The sequence below is a fragment of the Stegodyphus dumicola genome, chromosome X2, assembly GCF_044657685.1.
Source record: "Stegodyphus dumicola isolate Sdum_Otavi_A_Nest chromosome X2, ASM4465768v1".
Taxonomy (NCBI): Eukaryota; Metazoa; Arthropoda; class Arachnida; order Araneae; family Eresidae; genus Stegodyphus; species Stegodyphus dumicola.
Window position 1 is genome coordinate 118,776,594 of NC_140781.1, and position 15,171 is coordinate 118,791,764.

General features: G+C 34.4%; 1 protein-coding gene across 2 annotated transcripts in view; it reads right to left on the bottom strand.

Annotated features, from left to right (window-relative positions):
- The window catches only part of LOC118186124 (uncharacterized), a 111,662-nt gene that overhangs the window by 46,480 nt on the left and 50,011 nt on the right, over nt 1–15,171 (bottom strand). The window contains exon 3 of one of the 2 annotated variants that reach the window (XM_085809350.1): nt 755–886. The exons of the other annotated variant lie outside the window; for it this stretch is intronic. Coding sequence (XP_085665476.1) covers nt 755–886 — 132 coding nt within the window. The remainder of the gene's footprint in view (nt 1–754; nt 887–15,171) is intronic. 2 annotated transcript variants of the gene reach the window in all.

Here is a 15,171-nt window from a genome sequence, read left to right on the forward strand (position 1 = left end):
CTGATTTTCATTGGTTGCGTGTTTTCTTCTTAGGAGGGATGTATTGATCATTTTTGAGGTTTAATATATACCTGGGCTAACTCCGCTTTGAGAGCATTTATAAAAGCTTTTTTGTTTCCCCGAATTCTATTGTTTTACATTCTGTGAAACGTGAATAAAAGGGTGGTGTGGTGTATTTAATTATGGCAAAGCACACGAGGGCTATCTGCCTAAAGGGAGGGATGATTTTCGTGGAGGACTTTCTAAGGGAAACTGGCTCGTATACACGTTACACATGGGGAAAACCACGAAAACGCCCATGCAGCCAGCCCGTTCGCGGGATTCGAACCTCGGACCGAACTACCAGTGTTCAGCGTCTTTACCGCTCGGCCGCTGGTGGGCCGTGAATAAAAGGGAATAAGTAGACATTGAACATTATCCTTACAAATCACATCAGTAAAACCAGTTAAAAAATGAAAGGATTCAGAATAAAACGCTGTACCTTTTTCAATGCCAAAGGCGGATCAATAGTGGAAGAAACAGACATCATAGAAAGAGCGTAAAAATTTAACACCGTGGATTAAATTTCTGATAATTTGCAATAGCCATTTAATTTTTGTTTTCTTGGCTAATTCTACACTATCAAAGGCAGTGCAGACTTATAGAAAGTAATGATAAATCTAACTTCTAGCACTGCATTACTATTCGCTGTGTAGATCAAGCAATTTTAAAAGATCTCTTAAGAAATGGAAAAGGAGAGATAGTATTGACTAACCCCGCGATGAATTTCTGGAATCTTCGTTAGACATACTCTTCATAGAACTCACAGGCGAGCCGTCACCAGTCAGGGATAGATTGTCACTACTGCCACTACTTCTGTTGCTCCTTGTTCGGTTTCTGAAGCGAACTGCAAAGGAAAAGAGATTCAGTATTGTATAAAGAGAGAAAAAAAAAAAAAAATTCTGTGCTATGGAAAAAAAAAAAAAAAAAAAATGTACAAAAGGCAGCAAGGAATAAATGAAATGAAATTCGAAGTTGCTTGATTTTCCTTTAAAATGCTGATGAAAGATAGTTATTTTTTAAATTTTTATTTGTACTTCTTATTTTATTTACTTATTTATTTATCATTTTAATTCATCCTATTAATTTTCCTTTTTATTAATTAAAACTTTTTTGTGAAGTTACACGCCTTGGAATGAAATGTTTCATGTTTAGATGAGATCAGTATCTGAACAATGTTCACTTGCTCATTTGCCATGGAAGTCAATAAAATTTCTTTTATCCTTTTGAAATGAAAGGATGTAATCAAAGTTGAGGATTTTATACTGTCAGATTTCTTTAAATTAGGATTATCTTAGTGTAGAACTGTAGTATCTTCAAATGCCGCGCATTTTTTTTTTTTTTTTTTTTTTTTTTTCAGGAGATACATGTCAGTCTGCATTCTTAAAAACGTTTGCGGCAAGACTTGTGCAATAAAGTCCAGTACTACTTACAAAAAAATTAAACAACTGTTATATGAGAGAATATAATATTACTATTCTTGTATGAGCATGATATGGTTTTCTAATTTACGAATTTTATGAACGACACCGAATCTAATAATTTTACATGCACCTAATCGTAGTCCTCCTGTCTTACATTTTTTTCGTACTACTAATGATTAATAGCATTTGTAATCATACCATCTAAAAGATTCGCACTCGGTGGGATTTCAGTATCTTACTCAAAAGTGTCTTAATATCTCAAAAAAACGTGAGATGTAAATAAGAGAGCTAAGAGCTGTTATTCTCTAACTTCATAATTATTTCCCAAACATCCTGTGAGATCTTGCTGAGTGATAAGTGACAATTCTACAGAATTGTCACTGATTACCAACTGATCACCGACTGTTCTATTGATCAGATGACAAATATCTTACTGTCTTTTTTAATTGTCTTATAGGTAAACCAAATGTATAATGCAAAAAGTAAATAGTTATTTGCAGAAATATAAAGATAGTTTATACATAATTTGGATGCAATTTTAGCTGAATGAGATAAGGACACAGAGGATTTTTTGATGGGGCGACTTATGTTAAATGCACTATGGTTTTTTTTTTGTTTTGTTTTTTTTTTTTGTTTTTTTCCTGGATGCCTTCTAACTGCTTGGACATATAACAATAACATCTGCGTGAGTTTATTGATAGGCTATTGGTGCATATTTCTTTATTATTAAGTGATAATACGTGGTCTTGTAAAACCACGTATTATCACACAGAAACTGAATCTGCGAAGAAGAATACATTTCACTTATCTTTGGGTTCTTTGGAATTCCTCCATTCGCTTGTTCACAAAGTCCTCCCATGAAAGATAGATGTTTTCTTGCCCCCCTTTTTTATTCCTCTCCCGGGCAGACTTTCACCCCTCTGGTTGAGTTTTCCTCTTCTGGGCTCTTTTTAGCAAACTTCTAGCTTTTCCGTGGGTCTTTGAAGAAAGTCTGGCTTAGCTGCTGCCTTTGTAGGTTGGCGATATGGGCTCGTACTTCCACCCCTCTGGTTGAGTTTTCCTCTTCTGGGCTCTTTTTAGCAAACTTCTAGCTTTTCCGTGGGTCTTTGAAGAAAGTCTGGCTTAGCTGCTGCCTTTGTAGGTTGGCGATATGGGCTCGTACTTGAAGTTTTCGCTGGACCGCTCAGCTGGAACTTAGGCGAATCGGATCGTTGGAACTTTCGTGGCCTCCTCTACGGTGTTAGAATCTCCTTCGCTGGACGCTTCCTCCGTAGAACTTTCGGTGCGGGGCCGTCGTTGTTTTGCGAACACGTGTCTGAATTTATTTTTTGGATTTTCTTCCGTACTTGCGGATCCTCGCCTTCCCCCCCCCGGGAACTTACATTTCCGACGTCAATGACCCTTTGCCATTGTTCCTAGTTGGTTCTTTCTTTTCTTGGTGAGCTTTCTGTGAAACGTCTTTCAACATTTGCTTATCACTTCCATTATAATAGGGCTTGACATGATCAATGGTTCTCACTATCTCTTGTCCATTTCTATTTCTTAAATAAATCAGTTTCTCGAAATATTTTGATCACATATGGTCCTTTAAAAGTGGGCAAATCTTCCCCACTTTATCTTCCCTAGCACATGATAATGAATGTTTTAACTTAAGTAAAACTTAAGTATCTCCCACCTTGTAATTAAACTCTCACCTTTTCCTGTTGTATTATATTCTGCTTTATCTTACAATATCTGAATTTCCTTGTTCATCTATTAACTTCTGTATATCACCCATTTTAAATTCTGGTGCTTTCTTTTGACAAAGTAATTTATTCAACTGGGTAATCAGTTTTCTTCCTAAAAATAGTTCTGCTGGAATCTTCCTTGTCATATCATGTTTAGCCGACCTTAAGACAAATGCTAACACACTGAAACAGCTATTCCAGTGCTTACGATAGTATTTCAAATAGTAACGTATAATTTTAACTATATTATAATTAAATCGTTCCGCTTAGTTTGACTGCGGCCGATAAGGTACCATTTTTAAATGTCGTATGTCAAGCCCTGCTCATAGTCCCTCGAATATTTGACTAATAAGTTGTTTTAATTAATTATTAAGTTACTTTTAATTACCCTAATTATTACTTTCCCTGAAATTACTTTTAATGGAGCTCCATATTTTAAAATATGTTTATTTAGGAAAGAATGGTGGAATATTTATACTCAGAAAAGATCTACGATGCCGAGTAAATATCTATTTTTATTGATTTTTCACTATGTGGGTATAAGTGTAATAAGTCTATTCTGATTAATTGATTTTGAGAAGTAGCCTTCATGCTATTTAGATACCCAACCGGGTTATAATTAACATGGTTAACTACCTGGCAAATATGGCACGAGCCGACATTACGCACTTACACACTTTTGCGATTGCAGAAAATCGCCTCGCTAGCTCGCTGAACTGTTTTCCTTATTCTAAGGTGGCCCAAAATTGCGGAATCGTATAACTCTTGTAAGATGCTTAACCTTAAACTTAGTTATGATAACTTGTCTGAATTCGTAATTCTGTTTAGTAGTTTTTGCATAAAATAAGCGATTGTTGATAGCTTCATAATTTGCGGCTCTGTTCTTGTTGGCTGTAATACCATGTTGTTCAAAATGATCAGAATCTTTCAGATAAGCATAAATGTCTTTGAATTCTGGGTCGTTTGTAATTCGGCAACAACAGTTTCATGCGAGTCAAAGATTTTCGCAGTAAGCATACCACATTTTATTGTATTCTGCTCCTCATCCAGTTTTATTCTTGATAATGCATCGGCCACCACGTTTTCTTTCCCAGGAGTATGTTTAATGATTACGTTGAATTCTTGAAATTTAAGGGCCAATCTAATCAATCCTGACAATGAATTCTTGGCGATGAGTGCTATGATCCACAGCCGCATGATAGAAATAAATTGTAACGAAAGCTTTGCCAAAATATACTCTGAATTTTTGTACTGCTAACAAAACCGTTAATGTTTCTCTTTCGGTAGCCGTATACTTTCTCTGTGTACGATTGAGAATTTTATGAAAGTATGCAACAGGCTGACTTATTTAAATTAAAATTGCGCCTACTGAAAAATTGGAGTCATCCGCAGCAGGAAATTTTAATACCGATGCTTGAATTAATGCTTGTAAGTCGTTCGAAAGCAGTATTTGCCTCGGCTGACCAAGTAAATCTGGCCTTTTATTTTTTTAATCGTAAAACGGCTCAGCTTTTTTAGGGAAATCTTTAATGAAACACATGCCTAAGAATGAAGATAACGTCTTTGCAGTATTAGGCAGATGGTAATTTTTTATAGCTATTAATTGTGACTTTTCCGTTTCATCCCTTTTTTCGACGTTTTATACCCTAAATAACGAAGTTCTGTAGCCGGAACTTGCACTTTGATGCATTTACTATTAGTCCCGCTTCGTTTAGAAGCAAAAATATTTCGCGTAAATCTTTAATGTTTTCGTCCATCGTTTCACTAGTAATTATTATATCATTTAATTAGATAAACGTGATTTTTCCTAGGACTGGTCTCAAATGATGTCCATGACCCTTTGAAAAATCGTGGGAGCTCCGCATAAACCGAACGGCATTCTTTGAAAGACATGAATACCTGACTTTGTGATAAATGTGATTCTGGTAAATGTTTCTGGCGTTGCGCCACTTTAAAAGTATCCTGATGTCAAATATTTCGCAGATTTTACGAATAATGTCTTCAATTATGGGAAGGGTTTAGTCCCACTGTTATGTTTTCGATAATCAACTGCGAATCGCCACGCTTTAAAGGCAGTAGGTGGGTGGTAATTTTTTTTTCCTACCCAGAACCATAGAGAAAGGGATACTTATTGGAGCTATAATTTTATTTCTTAGCATTTCCTGAATGTGACCTTCTGTAATTTGTTCCTTCACTTTGTCACAATGATAGTGCTTTGCTGTTACAGGGGCCGAGTTTCCGATATCAATACTGTGGCTTAAAACGCTGTGATCAATACAGCGATACCACAGATCTGAGTGTGACCAAGCGTTTCGTCAAATAAAGTAGAAAACTGACTTACCAAACTCTCCAATTTTTCCTTTTATTGCGCACCTAAATGGTTTAGGTCAATCGCCGGTGGTTGGGCTCTTCCATCTTCATATCCAGTTGCAGAGTGGATGCCTGAAAATTCAATTTAGCGCATGCTGCTGTTGAAAAATCCATACCCAAGTTTATGGAGGCTTGAAGACCTTTCACGAAAAGGCATACAGAAACTTCCTTCTACTGTTAATTTTTAACATGAAAGTGCAATGTTACTTTACCTACGCACGTGCGCAGTTTGCCTTGGGTGACGACATTTTTTGCTCCCTTCACGTCGAATAATCTACACCTTCTAAAGTATTTGCAGAAGAAAATTTCAGATAGAAAACTACACTGAGCCCCAGTGTCTAGCAATGCATCTTCAGGGATATTATTTAGTAATACCTGCACTATTGGCAATGTCAAATTTTTAACAACTGCAGCATTTAATTGGATTTTAGAAGGATTTCCTTACCTCCGAGATACCTTCTTATCTTCATTACCCCTGTTTAGTTCAAACACCTCTTATTACTTTCCCATTGTTTTCTCTTTTGCTGTTCATTTTGGCGGCCACCATTCGCGGATGAATCTTTTTGTTCATTTCCAAAATGCTTATTGGCTCACCAGCGGCCGAGCGGTAAAGTCGCTGAACACTGGTAGTTCGGTCCGAGGTTCGAATCCCGCGAACGGGCTGGCTGCATGGGTGTTTTCGTGGTTTTCCCCATGTGTAACGTGTATACGAGCCAGTTTCCCTTAGAAAGTCCTCCACGAAAGGCATCCCTCCTCTTAGGCAGATAGCCCTAGTGTGCTTTGCCATAATTAAATTAAATACACCAAAATGCTTATTCTAGCCAATCTGTGGCCGTCGCTGAGGTTCAGGACTAAAATTTTTCTCATTTGGCCTCTTTCCATATCTTGCCATACGTGTCTTTTCTGCCACGTGTCTGCTTTCGAATTTCCTGATGAGCTCAAATAGATTATCAAGTATCGCTGGATTTTTAAATTCAAAGAAATATTGTGTTTGAGGCTGCAACTTAGGTAAAATAATTTGTATTATCTTATCATCAGGCCTCTTGCAGTACAACAAATTGAAAAAATTTGAATTTTTCTCAAGATAAAATCAGTCCGTTCTTCGACTTTAAACTGATACTTGCCAGAGAGTTCTGCCTCGAGCTTAACTCTGTCGTTTACAATGAGAACGCTTTAACGAGCGGATTTTTAAATATTTCAAATGTATACGTGTCGCTCCCTGGTTCACCCAACACAAATTTGCCAATGCATACCAACTAGAAGCCTCTCCTCTTAGAGCAGCAGTTACTACTGTAAGTTTTTGTGCTTCTGGCACTAGATACAGTACAAAATAGGAATTTAGCTGATCAAGAAAGTTAGTTACCAGGTTTTGCCATTGAAAGTCACTGTTTCAGAGCAGCCCGTATGATATCCACAATAAATAGAAATCCCTGCATTGGACTAATTGGTGCCGGTGGGGCTTTCGACGCTGAGATTGACAGACTAAACGTAGGATTTTCTTGAGATATGGTCCTTACTGATATTCAGGAATCAGTATAGAGTCTTATTCTTTTGGGTAGCATACACTAAGTCGAGACTCTGAAAGGAGCTAAGCGACTTATCGCTATGTCCAGTAAAAAAATTGGAAAACGTAAGAAGAGTGTAAAAGACCCTTTTATTAAGAACTCAAGTGGAGGCACTCCTTATGCTTACAAAACCAGTCAGAATTTATGACGCAATTTAAAAAAAATAAGCAATTTCAAATTAAAACTAAGCCGTAAATTAGCCAAAGGCTACACAGAAATGATTAACGCTCAAGTTGGCTCAAACCTATACCGGCGTGAAAGCACTATTGTCGAGAATAAAGCAACGCTGAAGACAGATTGCCATCATAGAATTTCAACTAGTAGCGTGACCTTCAACAGGCAGAACACGCTGTGTTTAAGCAATCTAAAACCTCCTTTAAATACTGTCTCTTTCCTACCTCATTTGAATGCGCGAAAACTGAAATTAGCATTCTGGCAGGTACGTGGAAAGCGAGAAATGACAGTAAAGATGCTTAGCATAAAATTGGTTAGATAAAATAAATAAATGCTTTAGACCATTACAGTTTAAAACTGAAATTTTAAAGTCATAAATATTGTGCGGAAAAATGAACTCAAAATCACATTTTGAATTTTGGGTAATTATTTGGCTTGTGGTTTACTATAGCTAAGATACTGTTTTTAAACAAATTTTAAAATAATATGTAACTTTTTCTTTTATTCTTCCTTTGTTCTAATAACTGCTATTTATTATTTTAGTACGCATTTTTAAGCTCTAGGCTGAACTCGCCTTGTGTTAAGCCAACATTTATAAATGCGATCTACATATATACATATATGTAATACAGTCGTTTGGAAATACGTCCTTTTCTACCCATACTAGAGACATTTCAGATGTATAGTTAGATTACAATTTTTTATGTAGTAATTTTGCTGCTGAAGAAAGAATTCGGAAGATATTGTTCTCCGATGTTTTTTTCCGCTCTTCTTTTGATTGGTGCCCCACATGATTTTTTAAGCATAACTTCAGTTTAAAGTAAACAGTGTAAATACTTAAATCAAAACAGATTGTTATTTAGGAAACAGTTGCCATTTATGTTTGAAGTGGCTTATGTTAATCATTTTTATTAATTTTACATGCATTTTAAAAAATGAGCACCTACCTCTATTATTCGTCAATAATATTAATATTATTTTGCCTCCCTTGTTTATTTTTGTTTTCGCATTCTTCATAATCAGTTGTCTTTTTCATGTTTATTGATTTACAGTGAGTAAAAGAAACTAAACTATTTACATTAGTTCTTCTCAAATTAATCTTTTGATCTTCTTACCTTCATTTATTTACGCATAGATTTTAATTCAAATTAATAATTACAGTTTTCGTCCTATAAATAAAATTCAGCATAACCTGCCAACTCTGTAATATGCTTTCTTTAAAAAATATTCAACCTTGAACTGCTTAAGACGCTTATGAATTCGTGCCCTGTCATATATATGGTAATACAACTAATACTTAATTTAAATAAACCAACAAACATTAAAACATACACGCTCATAACAAAGCAAACGTTTCATGAAAAGTGCAAGGCTGAATATTCAAAAATAAAAATAAATGTTATTGTTGTCTTGTCCATGAATTTCATGGAAGAACGGCTGTCAAAGCCTCAAGGAGGTTGGACTTTTACTTCCACCCCGATTTTGAGGGACAGCAGCCCGGGATGAGGTCGGAGAGACTCCCACTCCTCTCCTCTTCCACCAAACCACACGAGAGGACTTTCGGCTCGCCACATATTTAGAGTGCCCCCCATACCGCAAAGGCACTACACATTTACAAACATCCATGCCTTCTCCAGGATTCGAATCCGCTCTCTTCGGTACCGTAGTAGGCTAACCATTATACCGTCTGGATGGCAATAAAAATTAATAGAAATAGCTTTTGAAAATTAAACCTACTGCCTTATCGGAGCCAGAAAAAAGTGAATAATTTACCCTTTTCTGTAAGGTATAATGGAAAACTTTTCACAGTTGTTACCTTTAAAACTTACTAAAAATGTTACGTATCTAAAACGTAATATATACATGTAGTTTTCGACTCTACAATAAAGATATGAAAGTAAAACACTTAACAAGAGTTTAAAATTCGATCTGCCAACGATTTGGATGCGAGTTATTGTTTTCAACAAAGGCAACAGTGATACGAAAAACCAAAAACAGATCCAAAACAGATCCAAAACTTTCGTTATTTTCTTCTTGCAGAGTATAATTTATTTGAATATTGTAACAATAAAAACGTATTTACAGTATTTGACTTTCAATTTAATATAAAATTTTGAGACATCTTGCCCCTCTATGTAGAGGTTGAACGATCTGGCTGTATGAATATTTCGTGGTTTCCTCATGTGTAACTTGAAAACAGGACAGTTTTCCTTAAAATGTTCTTCACGAAAGAATCTTTTTCCTTGGGCAGAAAGAGCTAATACTTTTTATCATAATCAAATAACCCAAACTTTGCTGTCGTATGCATAGAGGTTTGTAAAATTATTTGTATAGCCATGTCATGGAGGTAAGAAGGGAGTTACTTCCTACCTCCATGAGCCATATAGTTCCTTCCTGACCAAACGTTAATAGAGAGCATTATGTTAAATATAAGATAGAAAATTAATTTGCGCATGCTAACTGAATCTTTTCTCCTAAATTTATAACAAAAAGTTTTAATGAGCGTAGAAGTCAAAAATAACTGTTAAAAAAATGCAACACGTATTAGGTCTGTTTTTATCTTATAGGCACTGATTAAAACTAGCAGAAATAATTTCGTGTTGTACTTGATATCCATTTCTGAATTTTACTTTTAGTTACTCGTTAGTTGTGAGCAATTCTGCTGTATCTGCGTTTTCCAAAGGATCTAAAATCCCGCTCGGAATATTCATGTTTATCGCCATGGAATCGCTCTGTAAAGTATTGACAGTATGCAAATCTTCCTGTTTTGCAGATACTGCTGATAACGTGAGAAAGTAGTTGTATACACTTCTACCTAGATTTCGTTCGAACAAAAAACTTTTCTCACTAAAGCAACTGTGAAGTATTTTGTTTAAATTCAATGCAACTCATCACCTTGCAATCGTAAACTGACTTCATTAAATATTTTAAAAGAGTCTGTCAAATAAGCGATATCATTTTTGGATGTAGCCAGGTTTTCGTGCACCTTTTTTGTCGCTGTTTTCAAGGAAGTCCAGTACTAAGTCAAAAATATTGGGAAAAAAAAAAAAAAAAAAACTATTCAGATAAATGCCTTTAGACAGCTAACGAGCTTATGTGTGCAACAGCAAGCGATTGTAATTTTTAGCATTTTCACTGCAAAGTTACCAAATAATCCAAATGCAATGAATTATTTCTAAACTTATTGACTGTTCCGATAACAAAATAAAGCGACGTATGCAGGTCTTCATTCAGACTTTTTGCAACTAAATGCTGATGATGAATAACAGAACCTAAAGATACTACAGGGTAGAATCTACATTTGGTACTACTTGCTTGAAATGCGGTATAAAGCTCCTATGACTGACCGTCATTGCTGGAGCACCATCAGTAACAGCTACCAAAGAATTACGAACAGGAAATTTTTTCTTGAAAAAATTTGTATTAAATATCGTATTTAATATCTATTCTCCCTCCATATCGGTTTCGAAATTTTTAGCAAATAATAACTCTTGACAAATTTTTCTTCTTTTATAAATCGAACTTTTGATTAGAGTTGTGCTTTGTTATTTGGTGAAGTTGATTCATTGATTTGAATGGAAAATTTGCAAGTTTTTAAATGATCCCATAATGATATTTCGACGTCTTTAGCCCTTTCATCTATTCTACTTTGCACCAAATCATTACTCAGAAAAAATTTTCTGATGATATCTGACGGTTTTTTTTTATTGTGAAGTACAGTTTTTATTAAATCTTTGAATGCCGGCAAGATTAAGTCCTCGCCAGCGGTGTGTAGTTTTTCCTCTTTTGTGATTAGCAATCAAATATTAGATGAGGCTCGTAATTAGCTGTTCTAAATATTTCTTTTCGACTACTTGAAAATATGATAATCTTTCAGCATACATTTTTTCAAATGCTCTTGTAGCCTAGACGACTTCAGGGCTTCATTTAAAAAAAAAAAAGTTTTGGCTAATTAAATACGTTGGTTTGTAGGAGAGTGGGTAAATCCATATTTCAAATACTCAGTACTGTACTGCTGGCATTTCGTTTTAGATTCAGATATTTTGAAATACAAAATTTGCCACGGGTTTATTTAATTTTAAATTAAATTATTTAAATTAACTTTTCAACAGATTTATAGATAGTTATAAAAATAATGAATATAAAGATATCTATCAATTTTACTCAAATATTGATTTTTGGCGAAGCACACAAAATAATAAAACATACATAAAGCCTTTGTAGCTTTAAATTGAGCTGCCGTTTATAGTTTTGATTTCGTGCAAGCATTAACTTTGCTTGTTTGCAATTGCTCTTACTCTGTGCACTTGCTCGGCAAACATGTCATTATAAGCTCCCATAAGCATGCTTGATTGCATGAATCGCGTCTTTGTTTCGAAGCCGCAATGACTTGTTATTGACAATACTAAACAGAATTAGGTGTAAGTACACCTAATGCTAATTAAAATTTTTTATTGCTTATTTACGCGATGACAGTAAGATACAAATTTTAGCTAGCTAAATAAAATATTTATTTAGTCTTGAGTGTCTTAATGCTGCCTATATGCGGTCACGTCATAAATTTCGAACCCCTCTGAAAAAGAGAGGACTGTCCTCCATTTGCCTCTGGACCCACTACCGCCTCCCATGGCAGGCTCCAACACACACTAAGAGGCAGTACCAACCCTGTTGGGAACCTACGATTTAGACGATATAAGTATTCATTTACAGTTATACCACGGCTAGTGTTGTAAATAGCTGAATGGCAAAAGGGGTGTTAATGAAATCTGAGCCTGTTTTATTTGCTTCGTGCATTTAAAAGTAAGAATGAGAGATGAAAAGCCCTTGTATTTCAAAGCAATTCAGAAAAGTTTACTGTCTACAACAGGGACATTCTACCACATTCTGTGAAAGAAGAAATTAGGAAACGTCGACAGAAATTATTGAAATGATATATAGCGGATGAAACAGTACCAAACTGGCGTTAAAACACTTTGCAATAAATTATAATAATTAAGCAAAAATGAATTAAAAAATTCCTTTGGAAGGTAGGTTCTTTTTCTTTGCAGGTAAGTTCTTTAAATCACGGGGCAAGTATATGTTAGAAATACTCCACATGAAAATCAGCAAAGAAATTAAGCTACGGAATATTATTTAGCGAGTATGTAAAATTTTTATCGGAATCTCGCGAACCTTTGCAATCACAATGACATAATGTAAAATTATCGTTTTTTTCCTCTAATAATTAATATTATTAAACTATATGAAGTAAACTTTTGTAAGTATATCACCTCTTTTTTTGTAGTGACAGTAAACTAATAAGAAAGTTTATTAAGTAAACTATATTAAAATAGTTACTTGAAATTATAATTTTTGTTTCTTTTAAACTGAATATGTGCTTTTGATTTCAGTTGTTATTTTCAGGTTTTTCTTAATATGCTATCATGTTTTTATCATGAGATGGCCTACTTCTCTGTCAATAACAAAAACAAAACTTAGAATAGAATGTATTTATTTTACTTTAATTTTATTTGTTGCTGCAGAATTACACATGATTATTAACATTCACCTAGAGCACTATTCTTCGAAAAACAGCTTATTTGAAACTTCTTGAAATTAAACGTAGAAGTGATAAAAGTGAAATAGATTGGGAAAATTTCATGTAAAAGAAGTAAATAATTATGAGTAATTTAGAATGCCTCCGAAGACTTTCATCTCCGCTGGTGAGGTGCAGACACAAAAATGTTCCGAATAAAGATGCTTTTTAAAGAGTAAATATGTTTTGTAATGACAGAAATTTCGAAGAGCAGGATTTATTCCCGCATTTTCTCGTAACTAATTCGTTACCAGCAGAACAGAATTTACTCATTTAATGTGCTCTTCATGTAGCGCTTAAATTAATCCGGAGCCCATCGGAACTGCTCAGACTTTGAATAAAATCACAATTTCAGACGAAGGCCGAAATAAAATAAGGTCCGGTATTTTAATTTATCGTTTAACTATTTGCCATTAATTTAATTTATGAAATTTTTATTTATTCCTCTGCATTTTATTTAATTTTATTATTTGTTATTTATTACTTTATTCATTTAATTTGCTTAACTTTCCTGACAGACTTCTATAGAGCTCCGCCAATTCTAATTTTGAGGAATTAAGCCTTCATGAAAGAATGAAATTATTTACGTTTACAAATAATTTTCTACGAGAAACTTGAGTCAAAAATCATTGCTGTCAACGAAATATTGTAACGGTTAGCGGCGGCAGATGGCGCAGCATCCGTCATTACTTTGATATAAACAAATCATCGCTCAAGGCTTTTATGTCGCAATTTTCCTAACAGTGAATGGCAGAATTTTTCAAACCTTTCACTCCTGCAGTAGAAATTCTGTACCATCCTGAGTAATGATCTTATTTCTCAAGGTGTCAAAGTATTTATAATAAAATCTATAAGGTTTATTAAAACGTCATATCTTAAAAAATTCTTATTAAATATAAATTACTTATACGTAACAAAAACAGAATTGTTATAAAAATGTCTCAAAGCCCTGAGAGATTTTAAAATACATAAGTACCGTAAATTAAAAAAAATGTGGAGGACTGCGTAATATAATTTCGGAATTGACAAAGATAATAAAAAATGCAAGATCTTTTCTATGTATTGCTGCTTTCTAAGCAAGAACAATTTAGATGCTGAAATATAGTATCATTTCTCTGAGCTGCCCAGTTCGGAAAGAGTTAGTTACGTTGACTTGTACCGAAGGGTCCAGGTTCGAATCCCGCGGAAGGCACAGATGTTTGTAAATGTAGAATGTCTGTGCGGCAAGGGGGCACTCTATATATGCGGCGAACCCAAAGTTCTCTCGAGAGGTTATTGCGCAATCTTGCACTCTTATCACAATGAATTTCATGCGTTTGTTCTCATGTTACTGTTAAGACAAGTGAGATATGTTACAACTACAGCATTTTTTAATAAACTGAAATGCAGTTCTCAATACTTATACTTATTCTTCTATCTGCTACATAATTTCTTTGAAGTTTCGGCATGCATTTATTTTATTTTATTTATTTACTTCTGAGAAATTTAATATAATATTTTATCATTTATTTAGTGAGCATCAATTTAATTTAATTTTGTATTATTTTTATTTATATATTTCATTTCTTTATATTTCTTTATATTATTCATTCTTTAGCGTTTTGGTTATTGCGTCTTTATTTAATTTTGCTCGCTTCCTAGGAAACTTTAAGAGCATTTGCGCTTTGAATTCTAAAAATTAAGCCCTTCTCATGATCTGTGAACAACATAACCAATTTTGTATGGCGATGAAATGCAACTGTTAAAAACTTCCACTCTTTTGCTAAAGAACAGTGAAGAATAGTTTCTCTGAAATATTTCATGCTTTGTAAGTTTGTAACTATAATGTCTTTCAAGACGTAAATCAACTGAATCAGGCTGATCTGTATTAAAGTATATGTATTGCATTATTATTCATCTGTATTAAAGACAAATTAACCGTATATTGGAATGTCTTTTGATGATAAATCAGCTGCAAAATGCTTCTCAGTCTTCAGATTACTGTTTCTCAGTTTTTACGCCATCTTTTCTTAGAACTTCCTTAATTTTTTTCTAGTGTTTGAAAGAAGGGGGGGGAACTAATTTTTAATAGGAAATTTCTTTTAGTATCAGAGCAATAAATTAAAAATTTATATTTTTTTATGCAGAATATCATACATTCAGGTATAAGCAAATATGTTTGCGCTGAAGAAATATCAAAAGAAGATTGGTTTATTTGATTACGACAAAGCCTCGAGGGCTATCTTCCTAAGGAAAGGGATGCCTTCGTGGAGGACTTTCTAAGGAAACTGTCTACTATACCCGTTACGTATGAGGAA